This window comes from Bombina bombina, chromosome 9 (assembly GCF_027579735.1).
Source record: "Bombina bombina isolate aBomBom1 chromosome 9, aBomBom1.pri, whole genome shotgun sequence".
NCBI lineage: Eukaryota > Metazoa > Chordata > Amphibia > Anura > Bombinatoridae > Bombina > Bombina bombina.
Genome location: NC_069507.1, coordinates 137342609 through 137358687, shown reverse-complemented (window position 1 = coordinate 137358687; position 16079 = coordinate 137342609). Strand labels below are relative to the sequence as shown.

The following is a 16079-nucleotide window of genomic DNA, read 5'->3' as shown; positions in this document are numbered from 1 at the left end:
AATTAGTATAAATCTTTGATAATTTCTTTTTTATTATTTGTAACTTAGTGTTTATTTTTTGTGTGTATATATAATATATATATATATAATATAGTTAATTTAATTTGTAGTTTAATGTTATTTTAGTATAAAAGTTTGGGTAAATTAATTATTAATTTAATATAGTTTTTAAGGGTGTATTGGGTGGGTTTTATTTTTAGGTTAGGGCTTTGGGCCGCAATAGAGCTAAATGCCCTTTTAAGGGCAATGCCCATCCAAATGCCCTTTTCAGGGCAATGGGGAGCTTAGGTTTTTTTAGTTAGGGTTTTATTTGGGGGTTGGTTGTGTGGGTGGTGGGTTTTACTGTTGGGGGGGTTGTTTGTATTTTTTTTTAGAGGTAAAAGAGCTGATTTCTTTGGGGCAATGCCCAGCAAAAGGGCCTTTTAAGGGCTATTGGTAGTTTAGTTTAGGCTAGGGTTTTTTTATTTTGGGTGGGATTTTTTTATTTTGATAGGGCTATCAGATTAGGTGTAATTAGTTTTAAGATCTTGTAATTTGTTTTTTATTTTCTGTAATTTAGTGTTTTTTTTGTAATTTAGCTAATTGTTTTGAATTTAGTTAATTGTATTTAATTTAGGGAATTAATTTAATTGTAGGGTTAGGTTAGGTGTTAGTGTAACTTAGGTTAGGTTTTATTTTACAGGTCAATTTGTATTTATTTTAGCTAGGTAGTTATTAAATAGTTAATAACTATTTAGTAACTATTCTACCTAGTTAAAATAAATACAAACTTGCCTGTAAAATAAAAATAAACCCTAAGCTAGTTATATTGTAGCTAGTTTATGGTTTATTTTATAGGTATTTAGTTTTAAATAGGAATTATTTAGGAAATGATAATAAGTTTTATTTAGATTTATTTTAATTATATTTAAGTTAGGGAGTGTTAGGGTTAGACTTAGATTTAGGGGTTAATAAATTTAATATAGTGGCGGCGACATTGGGGGCGGCAGATTAGGGGTTAATAAATGTAGGTAGGTGGCGGCGATGTTAGGGACAGCAGATTAGGGGTTAATAATATTTAACTAATGTTTGCAAGGCGAGAGTGCAGCGGTTTAGGGGTTAATATGTTTATTATAGTGGCGGTGACGTTGGGGGTGGCAGATTAGGGGTTAATAACATTATGTAGGTGTCGGCAATGTTGTGGGCAGCAGATTAGGGGTTAATAAATACAATGTAGATGTCGACGATGTTGGGGGCAGCAGATTAGGGGTTCATAAGTATAATGTAGGTGGCGGCGATGTCCGGAGCGGCAGATTAGGGGTTAATAAAAATAATGCAGGTGTCGCGATGTCAGGGGCGGCAGATTAGGGGTTAATAAGTATAAGATTAGGGGTGTTTAGACTCGGGGTTCATGTAAGGGTGTTAGCTGTAAACATAAAATTTGTTTCCCCATAGGAATCAATGGGGCTGCGTTACTGAGATTTACGCTGCTTTTTTGCAGGTGTTAGCCTTTTTCTCAGCCGGCTCTCCCCATTGATGTCTATGGGGAAATTGTGCACGAGCACGTACAACCAGCTCACCGCTGACTTAAGCAGCGCTGGTATTGGAGTGTGTTATGGAGCACAATTTTGCTCTACGCTCACTTCTTGCCTTTTAACACCGGGTTTATAAAAATCTGTAACAATAACATGCAAGTTATCACCTCACCCCTCATAATGCAAAACTTGTAATCTGGCCGTAAGAAAATCACAAAATGAAAAACAGCAATGGAGTATAAAAATGATAAGACAACTAATAATACAATAATATAGATAAGGATAATAAACATGAGAAGACTAATTGAGGGCTACTGGTCACTTTATGGGTTCTATTATTGGTTTGATTGGCTGATGTTCTTTTGATTTACTCAAAACATTTTTTTCATTGGGTAGATTTTTATGTTGTATGTCTTTTTTAAAAAAAAAAAAATAAAATCATCTGATATGTTATCTTTTAGTAGGCTGCACTAAGAGCAGTAAAACAGTTTATGGAAAAAATTGAATCTACAGTATTGCATACAATTATTGTTGTCAGGGGTGTGACTGAACCAAACTAAACCCTAGGACAAAGTCTTTGACAGGACCCCCATTTCAACAGAACACTTTCTGGGTATTTGCAAAAGCTGAGAAGGCGGTCACATAGGCGAATGAGGAGCTGATCCTCTGTGACTATGATTCATCCTTCCATTTTAGGTAATCTGAGCCAGAGTAAATGTACAGCTTTCTTTTACTAATATGGTGGCAGGTTTTTGTCTATGATAACACTGTGATGGCCATCTTGGAAACCCTGTATCCATATTATAAAGGCAAATCCATATATTTTCTTCAAAGTCTTTTGCACAGTGGGTTCAGATATAATTCAGGTGGAACCAGGGCACCACCCTGAGAGTGATGATACTACTGATTACAGGACCAGATGGGCTCAATAGATGTGTGGGCCCAGTCTCAATTGAGATCCTTGTAGTTACGCCCCTGATTTGTGCCATTTTAGAGGACAGCGTGGCAAAATTAACAGTTGGTTAAAGTTTTTTCAGAAAAACTAAATACATATTTAATTAGTAAGATCCATATTTGAATATATCAAAATATGAAAACCAAATACTATGAATTAGGCATGGCCTTTTTTTTTATTTCTGTAAAAAGGGCAACACACAAATATCTGGAATAACCGAATGCCGCTCCCTACAGCCATTTGTTTAGAAAATTAATGCAGAATACAAATATTTGCCCATGTCTACTATAGAGCATATCATTTTTTTAAATTTATTTTTAACTTTTTTTTACATTGTTAGAAAAAATGGGCAAAAATTTCAATTAAAAAAATAAAAGGAATCTAACAATTCTATAAAAATAAGGATGTGGGCAGTGGGCATTACAGGAATTAATTGACACAAATATTTGGTAATCTAAGGCAGTGTTTTTCAACCAGTGTGCCGTGAGAGATCCTCAGGTGTGCCGTGGCAGACTGACAACAGTGCGGGGGTGTCCATATATATATATATATATATATATATCCTGTATTAGGCTACAATGTGTGATTTTGTTAAATTTTGGGATGGTGGTGTGCCACAGGATTTTTTAATGTAAAAAAGTGTGCCACGGCAAAAAAAAGGTTGCAAATCACTGATCTAAGGAGCTAATTTAGGAGAAAATAGATCTTTTTTAGAGAGATCATACTAAGAGGTGTTGGGAAAAGTTACCCTATTATCAAATGAGAATTAGAACCAACAAGACAAAATTTTAATTTGTTTTACATAGACATGCAACAAGATCCACAGGAGAATTGTGTAACTCATGGAATAGTTTCTCTGCTGTTTCCTGCGAGCCTTCAGGCTCACATGGAAACAGGGGCATCAAGGGCAGTTCGGCCGTTGGTAAATTGGCCCCATAGTCTCTAAATATTTCTAATGATATACAGAGCAGAAGCAGACAAAACATAGACAGAGTTCAGCACCTGTGATATTATATAGTGCAATGTATTGGAGTTTCCACTCTTTTATCCAACAATCCACAAATAACACATACATTGCAGTAGCCCAGCAACAGATTCCTGAATTAGGGCATCTTTATTCCAAAAAAGACTCTGGGGCCGATTTATCATGCCCCGTATGGTGCCGTATGCACCTGTTTCCGCGCGACCCTTCAGGCATGTCGGAAACAGGAGTTAAGAAGCAGCAGTCTTAAGACCGCTGCTCCTTCACTCATCCGACCGCTGAGGCAGCGGACAGCAATCCGCACACTCACATATGATCGGGTTGATTGACGGCATTGCACAAGCATTTCTAGGGATATGCTTGTGCAATGATAAATGCAGACAGCGTATGCTGTCGGCGTTTATTGATGTCCGTCCGCACATTGATAATTCGGCCCCAATGTGTAGACTGAACAGACTACATTTCAGGCCAAATTGCCCTAATGTGACATAATTTTCTAGAATAACGATGTCCTGATCCAGGAATCTGTGGCTGCGCTGCTATGATTTAGGATATATGAAGTAGACAATTGGCTTTTTAACAATTATTGTTTTTGATTGTTAACATTAATATATTCACAATAAACATTTAAATATCGCATTTGAATGTTAATCCCCCAAGGCTTCAACTAAAGTATAAGATTCAAATTCAAATTTGATTTTCAAATTAGCTTTTCAAATGTTAAATTCAATACAGGAAAAGTTATTTGTAAAAAAATAAATGTTTCTGAACAAACAAATGCAGCTATTGTGCTGAAATATTTGCCAAACCCTTGTAGCAATGAAATACAAAACTAATATACAACAAATAGAAAAAAGAGGTGCCGAAATAACCATAAAGCAGTCAGTCAAATATTGTGATAAAACTCTTACATCATAAAACAGCAATCTGTAACTGAAACACGGTATCTTGTTCTGTAAAGTATAACCTACGATGCAATTAAAGGGACACTAAACCCAAATTTTTTCTTTCATGATTCAGATAGAGCATGCAATTTTAAGCAACTTTATAATTTACTCCTATTATCAATTTTTCTTTGTTCCCTTGCTATCTTTATTTAAAAAGCAGGAATGTGATGCATAGGAGCCGGCCCCTTTTTGGTTGAGAAACTGGGTTATGCTTGCTTATTGGTGGGTAAATGTAAGCCTCCAATAAGCAAGCGTTATCCATGGTGCTAAACCTAAAAATGGTCTGGCTGCTAAGATTTACATTCCTGCTTTTAAAATAAAAATAGCAAGAGAACAAAGAAAAAATGATTATAGGAGTAAATTAGAAAGTGGATTAAAATGTCATGCTCTATCTGAATCATGAAAGAATTTTTTTGGGTTCAGTATTCCTTTAAGTATAACACTAATATATACAGTATATTTGTATTCCAACAACAGGTTACAAAAGCTATTCAACCTAAAGTAACATAAAGAAGCCATAATAAAATGTTCTAATGTGCTAAAGTATTTTTTTAGTATTTCACTTTGGCTTGTAAAAAATGATGGCCTAGTTTCCATTGAGGTGGCAAGGTTTCGAGAATGTTGGTAAAACAATTTATCTCCATTAAAGTGTATGGAGAATTTTTATGTTCCCTAGTCAAAAAGGATGATCTTTCTAGAGTCATTCTGAAGTAATCAATGACTCCAGACTAGCCATCAGAAGCCAACCTGAATTTTGCCCACAGGCCAAAATATTTAAATTAGATGCCTCTAGAGACATTCACTGGCTGTTTTTGCTTGTGAAGTAATTAGTAAAGTAATCTGCTAATCATTCTGAAGTCATTACCCAGTATTTTTTACTTAACTGATGACTTTACAGCCTGATGATGTGCAAATGACTTCTAAAGTAGTTTGATCATCATTAAATGACTACAGGATGGTCTCTAAAGTGACCCTGTTTGTCTTGGGTTATCACTAGTTTCCAAACTTTGCCACCTCAATGATAAAAGGCCTAAATTGGTAGAAACATTAAACAACTCCATAGACTTTAATGGAGATACTTGTTGTTACTGCCAGTTTACAACAGCAATGAAAAATTGGGTATTTAACACCTGCAAAAAGGTAAAACCCATAATTAAACTCAGCTCTGCAGTGGCAATGAGCTTCTGCAATAGAGCTAAACACAGGTAGTGATTGGCTGGTGACTCACGAATGCCATCCCTGATTGGCTCAGTGACCATGGTCTGCTCAGTACTAGTAGTACATTCATTTTAAGGGGCCGATTTATCAAGCTCCGCCTTCAGGCTCTCCGGAAACAGAAAATATGAGGCAGCAGTCTAAAGATCGCTGCCTCATAACTTGTCTGCCTGCTCTGAGGCAATGGACAGAAATCAACCCGATCGATTACGATGGGGTTGATTGACACCCCCTGCTAGCAGTCGATTGGCCGCGAATCTGCAGGGGGCGGCATTGCACTAGCAGTTCACAAGAACTACTGGTGCAATCATAAATGCCTGCATCGTATGCTGTCAGCATTTATCAATGTGCGGCGGACATGATACGCTACATAGTATCATGTCCACTCGCACATTAATAAATATACCCCTAATTATGTGTTGTTACCCCTTTTACTCCATATTATCAAAGCATCTAAAAGAAAGTATATGTGACATGCAAATAAACAAATATTATCTGCTCACTTTTTGATTCCAAAACCATTTTAACATAGTAAACACCTTATACAATAAACTTTCATTATTTATTTTGCCCCATTTTCATTTACATCACTTTGGCTATACATATTGTGTACAGACTCAAGCCCAGATTGGCATCTCCAAATGAGGAAAATAGTGGGTGGAGTTTGGCTACTGAAAAATAATTGCTGTAGACTTGGCTGACGTTATTTTTTAGAAACACAACAGAAATGTCTTGTAATTACAAGATGTTTAATGTCCCTTTAAATGCTGAGGTTTCCATTTTTACATAGAAGCATAGGGAATACAGTGAGTTATAACAAGCAAGTAATTTCTCTAGCAATAAGCCAACACTATGAAACCTCAAAATGAATGGTCGTCAAAAGTTAAAGGGACAGTCTACTTCAAAATATCTATTGTTTCAAAAGATAGATAATCCCTTTATTGCGCTTTACCCAGTTTGCATAACCAGCACGGTTCTACTTTTTACCTCTGTGATTACCTTGTATCTAAGCCTCTGCGGACTGCTCTCTTATCACAGTGCTATTTACAGACTTGCAGTTTAGCTAATTAGGACTGACTCGTGAATAACTCCACGGGAGTGATCACAATGTTATCTATATGACACATATGAACTAGCGTTGCCTACTGTGAAAAACTATAAAAATGTACTGAGACAAGAGGCGGCCTGTAGTGGCTTAGAAACAGGCAGAAATTTAGAGGTTTAAAGGTTATAAAGTATAGTAATATAACAATGTTGATTGTGCAAAGTTGAGGTATGGGTAGTAAAGGTGTTATCTATCTTTTTAAACAATAAAAATGTTGGAGAAGACTGTCCCTTTAATAAAAAGAACTGCTGTTATGGATTTGAGATACTAGTAAAGCAGAGAAAGAAAAAAAATCCCATTGCTTCTTTAAGACATTCATATTTTTTGATATTTTATATTATTTATTTTCAGTTTACATTTGTAGGGCAAGAATCTCATTATAAGTACCCAGGAAAAATACAGTGTACTTCAGGAAAATGATTGTTGTCATCTAAAAGAATGCATTTGTAACCTTTAGTGCATAATTCTCTTGAATATAAAAACAAAAGCATCAAGTACAGCGCAGGAAAAGAATGGAAATTAACTTACGGTTGATACATTATGCTGAAGTTACTGATTTCACGCTCAGTCATATTCTGTGAACAAAAACATATACACTTTGTTAATAGCAGCAACACATTGTGCAGTTTTTTAAAGTAATAGCTACTTCAATTCTTACATAACACGCTGTATACATTTCAATATACAAAAACAAGGTTTTTCTCTCTATGTATTGAAGGCTACTGTTACTGTCCTATGGCATATGTCTGTCTAATAGCCTCTTCAATTCATACACAACACACTGTATACAATTCAATATACAAAAACAAGATTTTTTTCCTGTATGTATAGAAGGCTACTGTGACTTTCCTATGACATATATCTCCATCTATCTATCTATCTATCTATCTATCTATCTATCTATCTATCTATCTATCTATCTATCTATCTATCTGTCTCTGTCTAAAAACTTCTTAAATTCTTACATAACACGCTGTATACAATTCAATATACAAAAACAAGATTTTTTTCTGTATGTATTGAAGGCTACTGTTACTGTCCTATGACATATGTCCATCTATCTATCTATCTATCTATCTATCTATCTATCTATCTATCTATCTATCTATCTATCTATCTATCTTATGCCTGTCTGTCTCTGTCTAATAGCTTCTTCAATTCTTACATAACACGCTGTATACAATTCAATGTACAAAAGCAAGATTTTTTGTCTGTATGTATTGAAGGCTACTGTTACTGTCCTATAGCATACTGTATCTCTATCTATCTATCTATCTATCTATCTATCTATCTATCTATCTATCTATCTATCTGTCTCTGTCTAATAGCTTCTTCAATTCATACACAACACACTGTATGCAATTCAATATACAAAAACAAGATTTTTTTCTGTATGCATTGAAGGCTACTGTGACTTTCCTATGAAATATCTCTATCTATCTGTCTGTCGGTCTCTGTCTAATAGCTTCTTCAATTCACACACAGCAAACCGTTTACAATTCAATATGCAAAGCAAGCTTTTTCGGTGTATGTATTGAAGGCTGCTGTTACTGTTCTATGGCATATCTATCTATCTATCTATCTATCTATCTATCTATCTATCTATCTATCTATCATCTTTGTGACTTTCCATATGAATTAGCTGTAGGTATATCAAACCAATAGGGTTTGTTTGCTATCATAAGGAGAACATAGGTCCAACATTTCTGTTTTTAGTATATAATATCTCCTAACATTTTACTCTGGCAAACTGGGAAAAAATAAATGTAGGCATGGCTTTGAAATCTAGAGGTGGGATGTTTGAGATCCAAAATGCATTTTGGACAGCCTAGCCCCTGTTGGTTTGGCCAGTTGTGGTTGGATATGGGGTGGTCTTGAGATGGTGATCTTACAGAGCAGCCATACAGCTTGGGACACAATTTAATGTTGTACTTTGTATTTCCAAATCTTAGAATTCTTCATTAAGGAAATTAAAGGGATACTAAACCCAATTTTTTTCTTTCATGATTTGGATAGAGTAATCACCAATCAGAAAGCGCTATCCAGGGTTCTGAACCAAAAATGGGCCGGCTTCTAAGCTTTTATTCCTGATTTTTCAAATAAAGATTCCAAGACAACCAAAAAAAAAATGATAATAGGAGCAAATTAGAAAGTTGCTTAAAATTGCATGCTCTATCCAAATCATAAAATAAAAAATTTAGGTTTAGTATCCCTTTAAGTGTCATAACAATGTTTAACTATTTCTCACCTAATTTGCTGTTATAAAGACATCAGTGCTACATCAGTTGTTTTCAAACAGGCTAGTATGGTACCACCATCTATTTATATTTACGCTAGTAAATAAAGAGAGCAGAGTCTAATCTACTGGCTAGTATGGTACCACCATCTATTTACATTAGAGCTAATAAATAAAGAGAGGAGAGGCTAATCCACTGGCTAGTATGGTACCACCATCTATATACATTAGCACTAATAAATACAGAGAGGAGAGTCTAATCCATTGGCTAGTATGGTGCCACCCAGTGTTCCCTCTAAGGCCAGTTTTGTGAGCGGCTCAGCATGAAATAGTTAATAAGGGAACCACACCTTGGAGTCTGCATTGTGTAGTGTTTGCTAATTGCTCTCATTAACTGTTTCACTGCTGGGCCGCTCACAAAACTGGCCTTAGAGGGAACAGTGGTGCCACCATCTATTTACATTAGCACTAGTAAATACAGAGAGGAAAGTCTAATCCAATGGCTAGTATGGTAGCACCATCTATTTACATTAGCACTAGTAAATACAGAGAGGAGAGTCTAATCCATTGGCTAGTATGGTGCCACCATCTATTTACATTAGCGCTAGTAAATAAAGAGAGGAGAGCCTAATCCACTGGCTAGTATTATACCACAATCTATTTACATTAGCGCTAGTAAATACAGAGAGGAGAGTCTAATCCACTGGCTAGTATGGTACCACCATCTATTTTCATTAGTGCTAGTAAATAAAGAGAAGAGAGTCTAATCCACTGGCTAGTATGGTACCACCATCTATTTACATTAGCGCTAGTAAATACAAAGAGGAGAGTCTAATCTACTGGCTAGTATGGTACCACCATCTATTTACATTAGCGCTAGTAAATAAAGAAAGTAGAGTCTAATCCACTGGCTAGTGTGGTACCACTATCTTTTTAAATTAGTGCTAGTAAATAAAGAGAGGAGAGTCTAATCCAATGGCCAGTATGGTGCCATCATCTCTTTACATTAGCACTAGTAAATACAGATAGGAGAGTCTTATCCATTGGCTAGTATGGTGCCACCATCTGTTTACATTAGCGCTAATAAATAGAGAGAAGAGTCTAATCCATTAGCTAGTATTGTACCACTGTCTATTTGCATTAGTGCTAGTAAATAGAGAGGAGAGTCTAATCCACTGGCTAGTATGGTACCGCCATCTATTCACATTAGCGCTAGTAAATAAAGAGAGGAGTGTCTAATCTACTGGCTAGTATGGTGCCACCATCTATTTACATTAGTGCTAGTAAATAAAGAGAGGAGAGTCTAATCCACTGGCTACTATGGTACCAATATCTATTTACATTAGCGCTAGTAAATAAAGAGAGGAGAGTCTAATCCATTGGCTAGTATGGTACCACCATCTATTTACATTAGCGCTAGTAAATAGAGAGGAGAGTCTAATCCACTGGCTAGTATGGTACCAACATCTATTTACATTAGCGCTAGTAAATAAAGAGAGGAGAGTCTAATCCACTGGCTAGTATGGTAAATAGAGAGGAGAGTCTAATCCACTGGCTAGTATGGTACCAACATCTATTTACATTAGCGCTAGTAAAAAAAGAGAGGAGAGTCTAATCCACTGGTCAGTATGGTACCACCATCTATTTACATTAGTGCTAGTAAATAAAGAGAGGAGAGTCTAATCCACTGGCTAGTATGGTACCACAATCTATTTACATTAGCTCTAGTAAATACAGAGAGAAGTCTAATCTACTGGCTAGTATGGTACCACCATCTACTTACATTAGCACTAGTAAATACAGAGAGGAGAGTCTAATCCACTGGATAGTATGGTACCACAATCTATTTACATTAACGCTAGTAAATACAGAGAGGAGAGCCTAATCCAATGGGTAGAGTATGGTACCACCATCTATTTACATTAGTTCTAGTAAATAAAGAGAGGAGAGTCTAATCCACTGGCTAGTATGGTACCACCATCTATTTACATTAGCGCTAGTATATACAGAGAGGAGAGTCTAATCCACTGGCTAGTATGGTACCACCATCTATTTACATTAGTGCTAGTAAATAAAGAAAAGAGAGTCTAATCCACTGGCTAGTATGGTACCAACATCTATTTACATTAGCGCTAGTAAATACAGAGAGGAGAGTCGAATCCACTGGCTAGTATTGTACCACCATCTACTTACATTAGCGCTAGTAAATACAAAGAGGAGAGTCTAATCCACTGGCTAGTATGGTACCACCATCTATTTACATTAGCGCTAGTAAATACAAAGAGGAGAGTCTAATCCACTGGCTAGTATGGTACCACCATCTATTTACATTAGCGCTAGTAAATAAAGAGAGGAAAGTCTAATCCACTGGCTAGTATGGTACCACCATCTATTTACATTAGCGCTAGTAAATAAAGAGAGGAAAGTCTAATCCACTGGCTAGTATGGTACCACCATCTATTTACATTAGCGCTAGTAAATACAAAGAGGAGAGTCTAATCCACTGGCTAGTATGGTACCACCATCTATTTACATTAGCGCTAGTAAATACAAAGAGGAGAGTCTAATCTACTGGCTAGTATGGTACCACCATCTATTTACATTAGCGCTAGTAAATAAAGAGAGGAGAGTCTAATCCACTGGCTCGTATGGTACCACCATCTATTTACATTAGTGCTAGTAAATAAAGAGAGGAAAGTCTAATCCACTGGCTAGTATGGTACCACCATCTATTTACATTTGCACTAGTAAATACAAAGAGGAGAGTCTAATCCACTGGCTAGTATGGTACCACCATCTATTTACATTAGCGCTAGTAAATAAAGAGAGGAGAGTCTAATCCACTGGCTCGTATGGTACCACCATCTATTTACATTAGTGCTAGTAAATAAAGAGAGGAAAGTCTAATCCACTGGCTAGTATGGTACCACCATCTATTTACATTTGCACTAGTAAATACAAAGAGGAGAGTCTAATCCACTGGCTAGTATGGTACCACCATCTATTTACATTAGCGCTAGTAAATACAAAGAGGAGAGTCTAATCCACTGGCTAGTATGGTACCACCATCTATTTACATTAGTGCTAGTAAATAAAGAGAGGAGAGTCTAATCCACTGGCTCGTATGGTACCACCATCTATTTACATTAGCGCTAGTAAATACAAAGAGGAGAGTCTAATCCACTGGCTAGTATGGTACCACAATCTATTTACATTAGCGCTAGTAAATACAAAGAGGAGAGTCTAATCCACTGGCTAGTATGGTACCACCATCTATTTACATTAGTGCTAGTAAATAAAGAGAGGAGAGTCTAATCCACTGGCTAGTATGGTACCACAATCTATTTACATTAGCGCTAGTAAATAAAGAGAGGAGAGTCTAATCCACTGGCTAGTATGGCACCACCATCTATTTACATTAGCGCTAGTAAATAAAGAGAGGAGAGTCTAATCCACTGGCTAGTATGGTACCACAATCTATTTACATTAGCGCTAGTAAATAAAGAGAGGAGAGTCTAATCAACTGGCTAGTATGGTACCACAATCTATTTACATTAGCGCTAGTATATACAGAGAGGAAAGTCTAATCCACTGGCTAGTATGGTACCACAATCTATTTACATTAGTGCTAGTAAATAAAGAGAGGAGAGTCTAATCCACTGGCTAGTATGGTACCACTATCTATTTACATTAGTGCTAGTAAAACTTGTGTATTTAGAAGAACATCTTTTAAAAATCTAATGCATGTTTTGCATAGCAGATTAAAAGGGTATGTATTTTACCCCGCAAGGTCTTTATCCCCTATACTTACACATTTTAATGCTTATTGCAAAACTTTTTAGATTGTGTTTGTGAGACACCTGCTTAACCTTCTGCCCTTCTGCCTTTCTTTTGTTACACCCCCCGCCCCTGGATGGTTAGTGAAGCTCTGCATCTTGACAGCGTTATCTTGGAGTTTTAAAGGGACAAAATTGGAATCCAAATGGATGCATTTCAGTTTTGAATAGATGCATTTTTGTACTATAAATGTATTAGCAAAAATGCTTCTAATAAAAGCTATAGCTGTTTCAAATGTGTATATAAAGGGGACAGTCAACACCAGAATTTTTGTTGTTTAAAAAAAAAAGATAATCCCTTTTTTACCCATTCCCCAGTTTTGCATAACCAACACTGTTATAGAAATACACTTTTTACCTCTGTGATTACCTTGTGTCTATGCTTCTGCAAACTGCCCCCTTATTTCAGTTGTTTTGACAGACTTGCATTTTAGCCAATCAGTGCTCACTCTAGGGTAACTTCACGTGCATGAGCTCAATGTTATCTATATCAAACACGTGAACTAATGCCCTCTAGTGGTCAAAATGCATTCAGATTAGAGGCAGTCTTCAAGGTCTAAGAAATTAGCATATGAACCTCCTAGGTTTACCTTTTACTTAAGAATACCAAGAGAACAAAGCAAAAAAATTGGAAAGTTGTTCAAAATTACATTCCCAGTTTTTTTGGACTTGACTGTCCCTTTAAGTAAGCACCGTGTGCCAGCATTTTAAGCACAGCATTTGCTCAGAGAGCCTAAGGTGGTTGTACCATCTGGTTATGACTCAATTTGTTAATTGCTGACATGATACAAGCCCCAATGGCACTCTGAGCAGCTGCAGTATTTAAAATGCTGGTGCACTGAGAATATCTAGCTATGCTTCACATGCACATGCAGAGAAAAATGTTAACACTAAAACAGTGATAACTTACTAGAAGCATTTGTGCTAGTACATATATACTGCAAATATGTTTCTATGCAAAGATGTAATTAATCTACATGCATTTACATTTTGACTGGAATGTCCCTTTAAGTACTCGTGCACCCTGTTACAGAAGCAGTGCACATTTAGAAATCATTGATATTGTTGATTAACAAGCAGTATCATGCACTTCTGTTTAGAATGCACAATACAGATCAGGGGCTGGCTGTTTTTTTCAGTTTCAGCATTGCTCTATATTATTCCCAGTGGCTTTTGTTTTATGTTTGTTATGTAAAGCTTCTGCTTTCTATTGTGTAATGTAAACCAAAGTGCAAGGTAAAGAGAAGCCAACAACGTCACTGATTTGTGAGAGCACAAAACTTCTATCATAGAATGCAACAACACATGTATTACAAAATGGCGGCTCCTAGTATAAAGATGCAGTGCTTTGCCAACTAGCTTCTGTAATAGTTTAATATAAGAGAACTACTTTAAAAATAGCTGCAGGTACAGGAGGATAAACAATAGTATGATGCGTAGTATCCCTGCTACTCTAGTTTAATGTCTGTTAACTGGATGGCCATGGCCATGACATTACTGTCATAACAGGCACTTGTCTAGGACAGTGATTTATGTCCCTGATGCAGTAAGGTGTGCTGTACCTTTTAAGGAGACCTAGAAATCAATTAGGCGTTTATTGTAGTAGTCATTCATTTTATCTCTCTGTTTGCAGCATGAGGCTGCGTGTATTGAATTATTGTACTTCTTACTCTGACAGTTTACTATTTGGATATACTGGTTTGGCTTTTGCTTTTCCTGTCTACGTTTCTGTATCAACCCCTTATTTTGGACTGACTTGGTATTTGACTTTAGCTTGTTTTTGGATTCTGTATTTGTTTAATGATTTTGTACTCTTAATTTCCTTTTACCTTGGATTCCTCTGCTATCAGGAGATCTGCATTTAAAGGGACACTAAACGGATTTTTTTTCTTTCATGAATCAGATAGAGCATGCCATTTTAAGCAACTTTCTAATTCACACCTATTATCAATTTTTCTTTGGTCTCTTGCTATCTTTTTTTAAAAAGCAGAAATGTGATGCATAGGAGCCGGCCCATTTTTGGTTGAGAACCTGGGTTATGCTTGCTTATTGGTGGGTACATGTAAGCATCCAATTAGCAAGCACTATCCATGGTGCTGAACCTAAAATGGGATGGCTGCTAAGATTTCTATTCCTGCTTTTAAAATAAAGATAGCAAGAGAACAAAGAAAAAATGACAATAGGAGTAAATTAGAAAGTTGCTTAAAATTTCATGCTCTATCTGAATCACGAAAGAAAAAATTTGGGTTCAGTGTCCCTTTAAGTAACCTATGAAAATTTGTCTTCGTCTGGATAGCGAGACTAAACATTTACAACAGTATTTTTCCTTTAATATTTTATTTATAAATTAACAGTTACTTTCTAGTACTTATTTCTTGTTTTGTTTTCTAGGTGCTGATTAAAGTACTAGAGAGAGTTCAGCTACTAAGTTTAGTCTCATTGCTCTCTTACCCTGGTCTTTGAATACTGTGTGTTACTTGCAGTGTCCTGTTAAGGGTTTGTGTTGAGTTGGGCCTCTCAGCCATTGATTCTATCTTTTTTTAGTTTAAAACAGTGACTGTGGTGAAGACTGTTTGCTGTTTGTTACAATTCCTTTAGAATTGTATGGAATTGTTGGTCTATTGATATAGAAGTGAATAGAACAATCTTTATTGCATACATTAAAATAATTTATATTGCCCACAAAAAGAAAAACAAAAGTTATTGTTGGTAAAAATATGTTTACATTCTTCATGGCACAAAACTAAAATAAGTTAATAACATCAATGAAAAATCATAGTATTTATTGTAACGTCAGTAACTTTTCAGATAATCTACTGATTTAAAAAAAATAAATAATAAACAACAATTCATAAACTATAGACTGCTGTTACTACACAAAAGAGTAAAGAGAAAACAAAAAAAGAGGGAGGCGACAAAGAGCCACTGCTCTGTAAGACCCATTTAATGACCTCATCAGAATCATAAATGAGTTGGTATAATTTAGCCTCCAAGTTGAGATGTATCTAAACAGGCAACAGGTCTATATTGCAATAGAAGTTTACACGTTTCAAACAATAATACAATTGTAAAAATAAGAATTGAGCTCTAGAAACTCCTTGACAGAATGGAGCCCTATTTGTCTCCCTGCGATTAGCTATTAAGGCTTGTGTGGCATTTAACATCCTTCTACTATTTACCACATCAGAGTGAAAGTGTTCAATGTGAACTTACTGAAAAAAAACACACACAGATTACACAATCACAACGCAATAGTTACAATCGCAACACATTACAGTCACTACACAAA

General features: G+C 36.0%; 1 protein-coding gene across 3 annotated transcripts in view; it reads right to left on the bottom strand.

Annotated features, from left to right (window-relative positions):
- Positions 1-16079, bottom strand: part of BLNK (B cell linker) — a 793385-nt gene that overhangs the window by 464343 nt on the left and 312963 nt on the right. For all 3 annotated transcript variants that reach the window (XM_053692400.1, XM_053692401.1, XM_053692403.1), the window contains one exon: positions 7247-7293. In XM_053692400.1, the coding sequence (XP_053548375.1) occupies positions 7247-7293 (47 nt within the window). The remainder of the gene's footprint in view (positions 1-7246; positions 7294-16079) is intronic.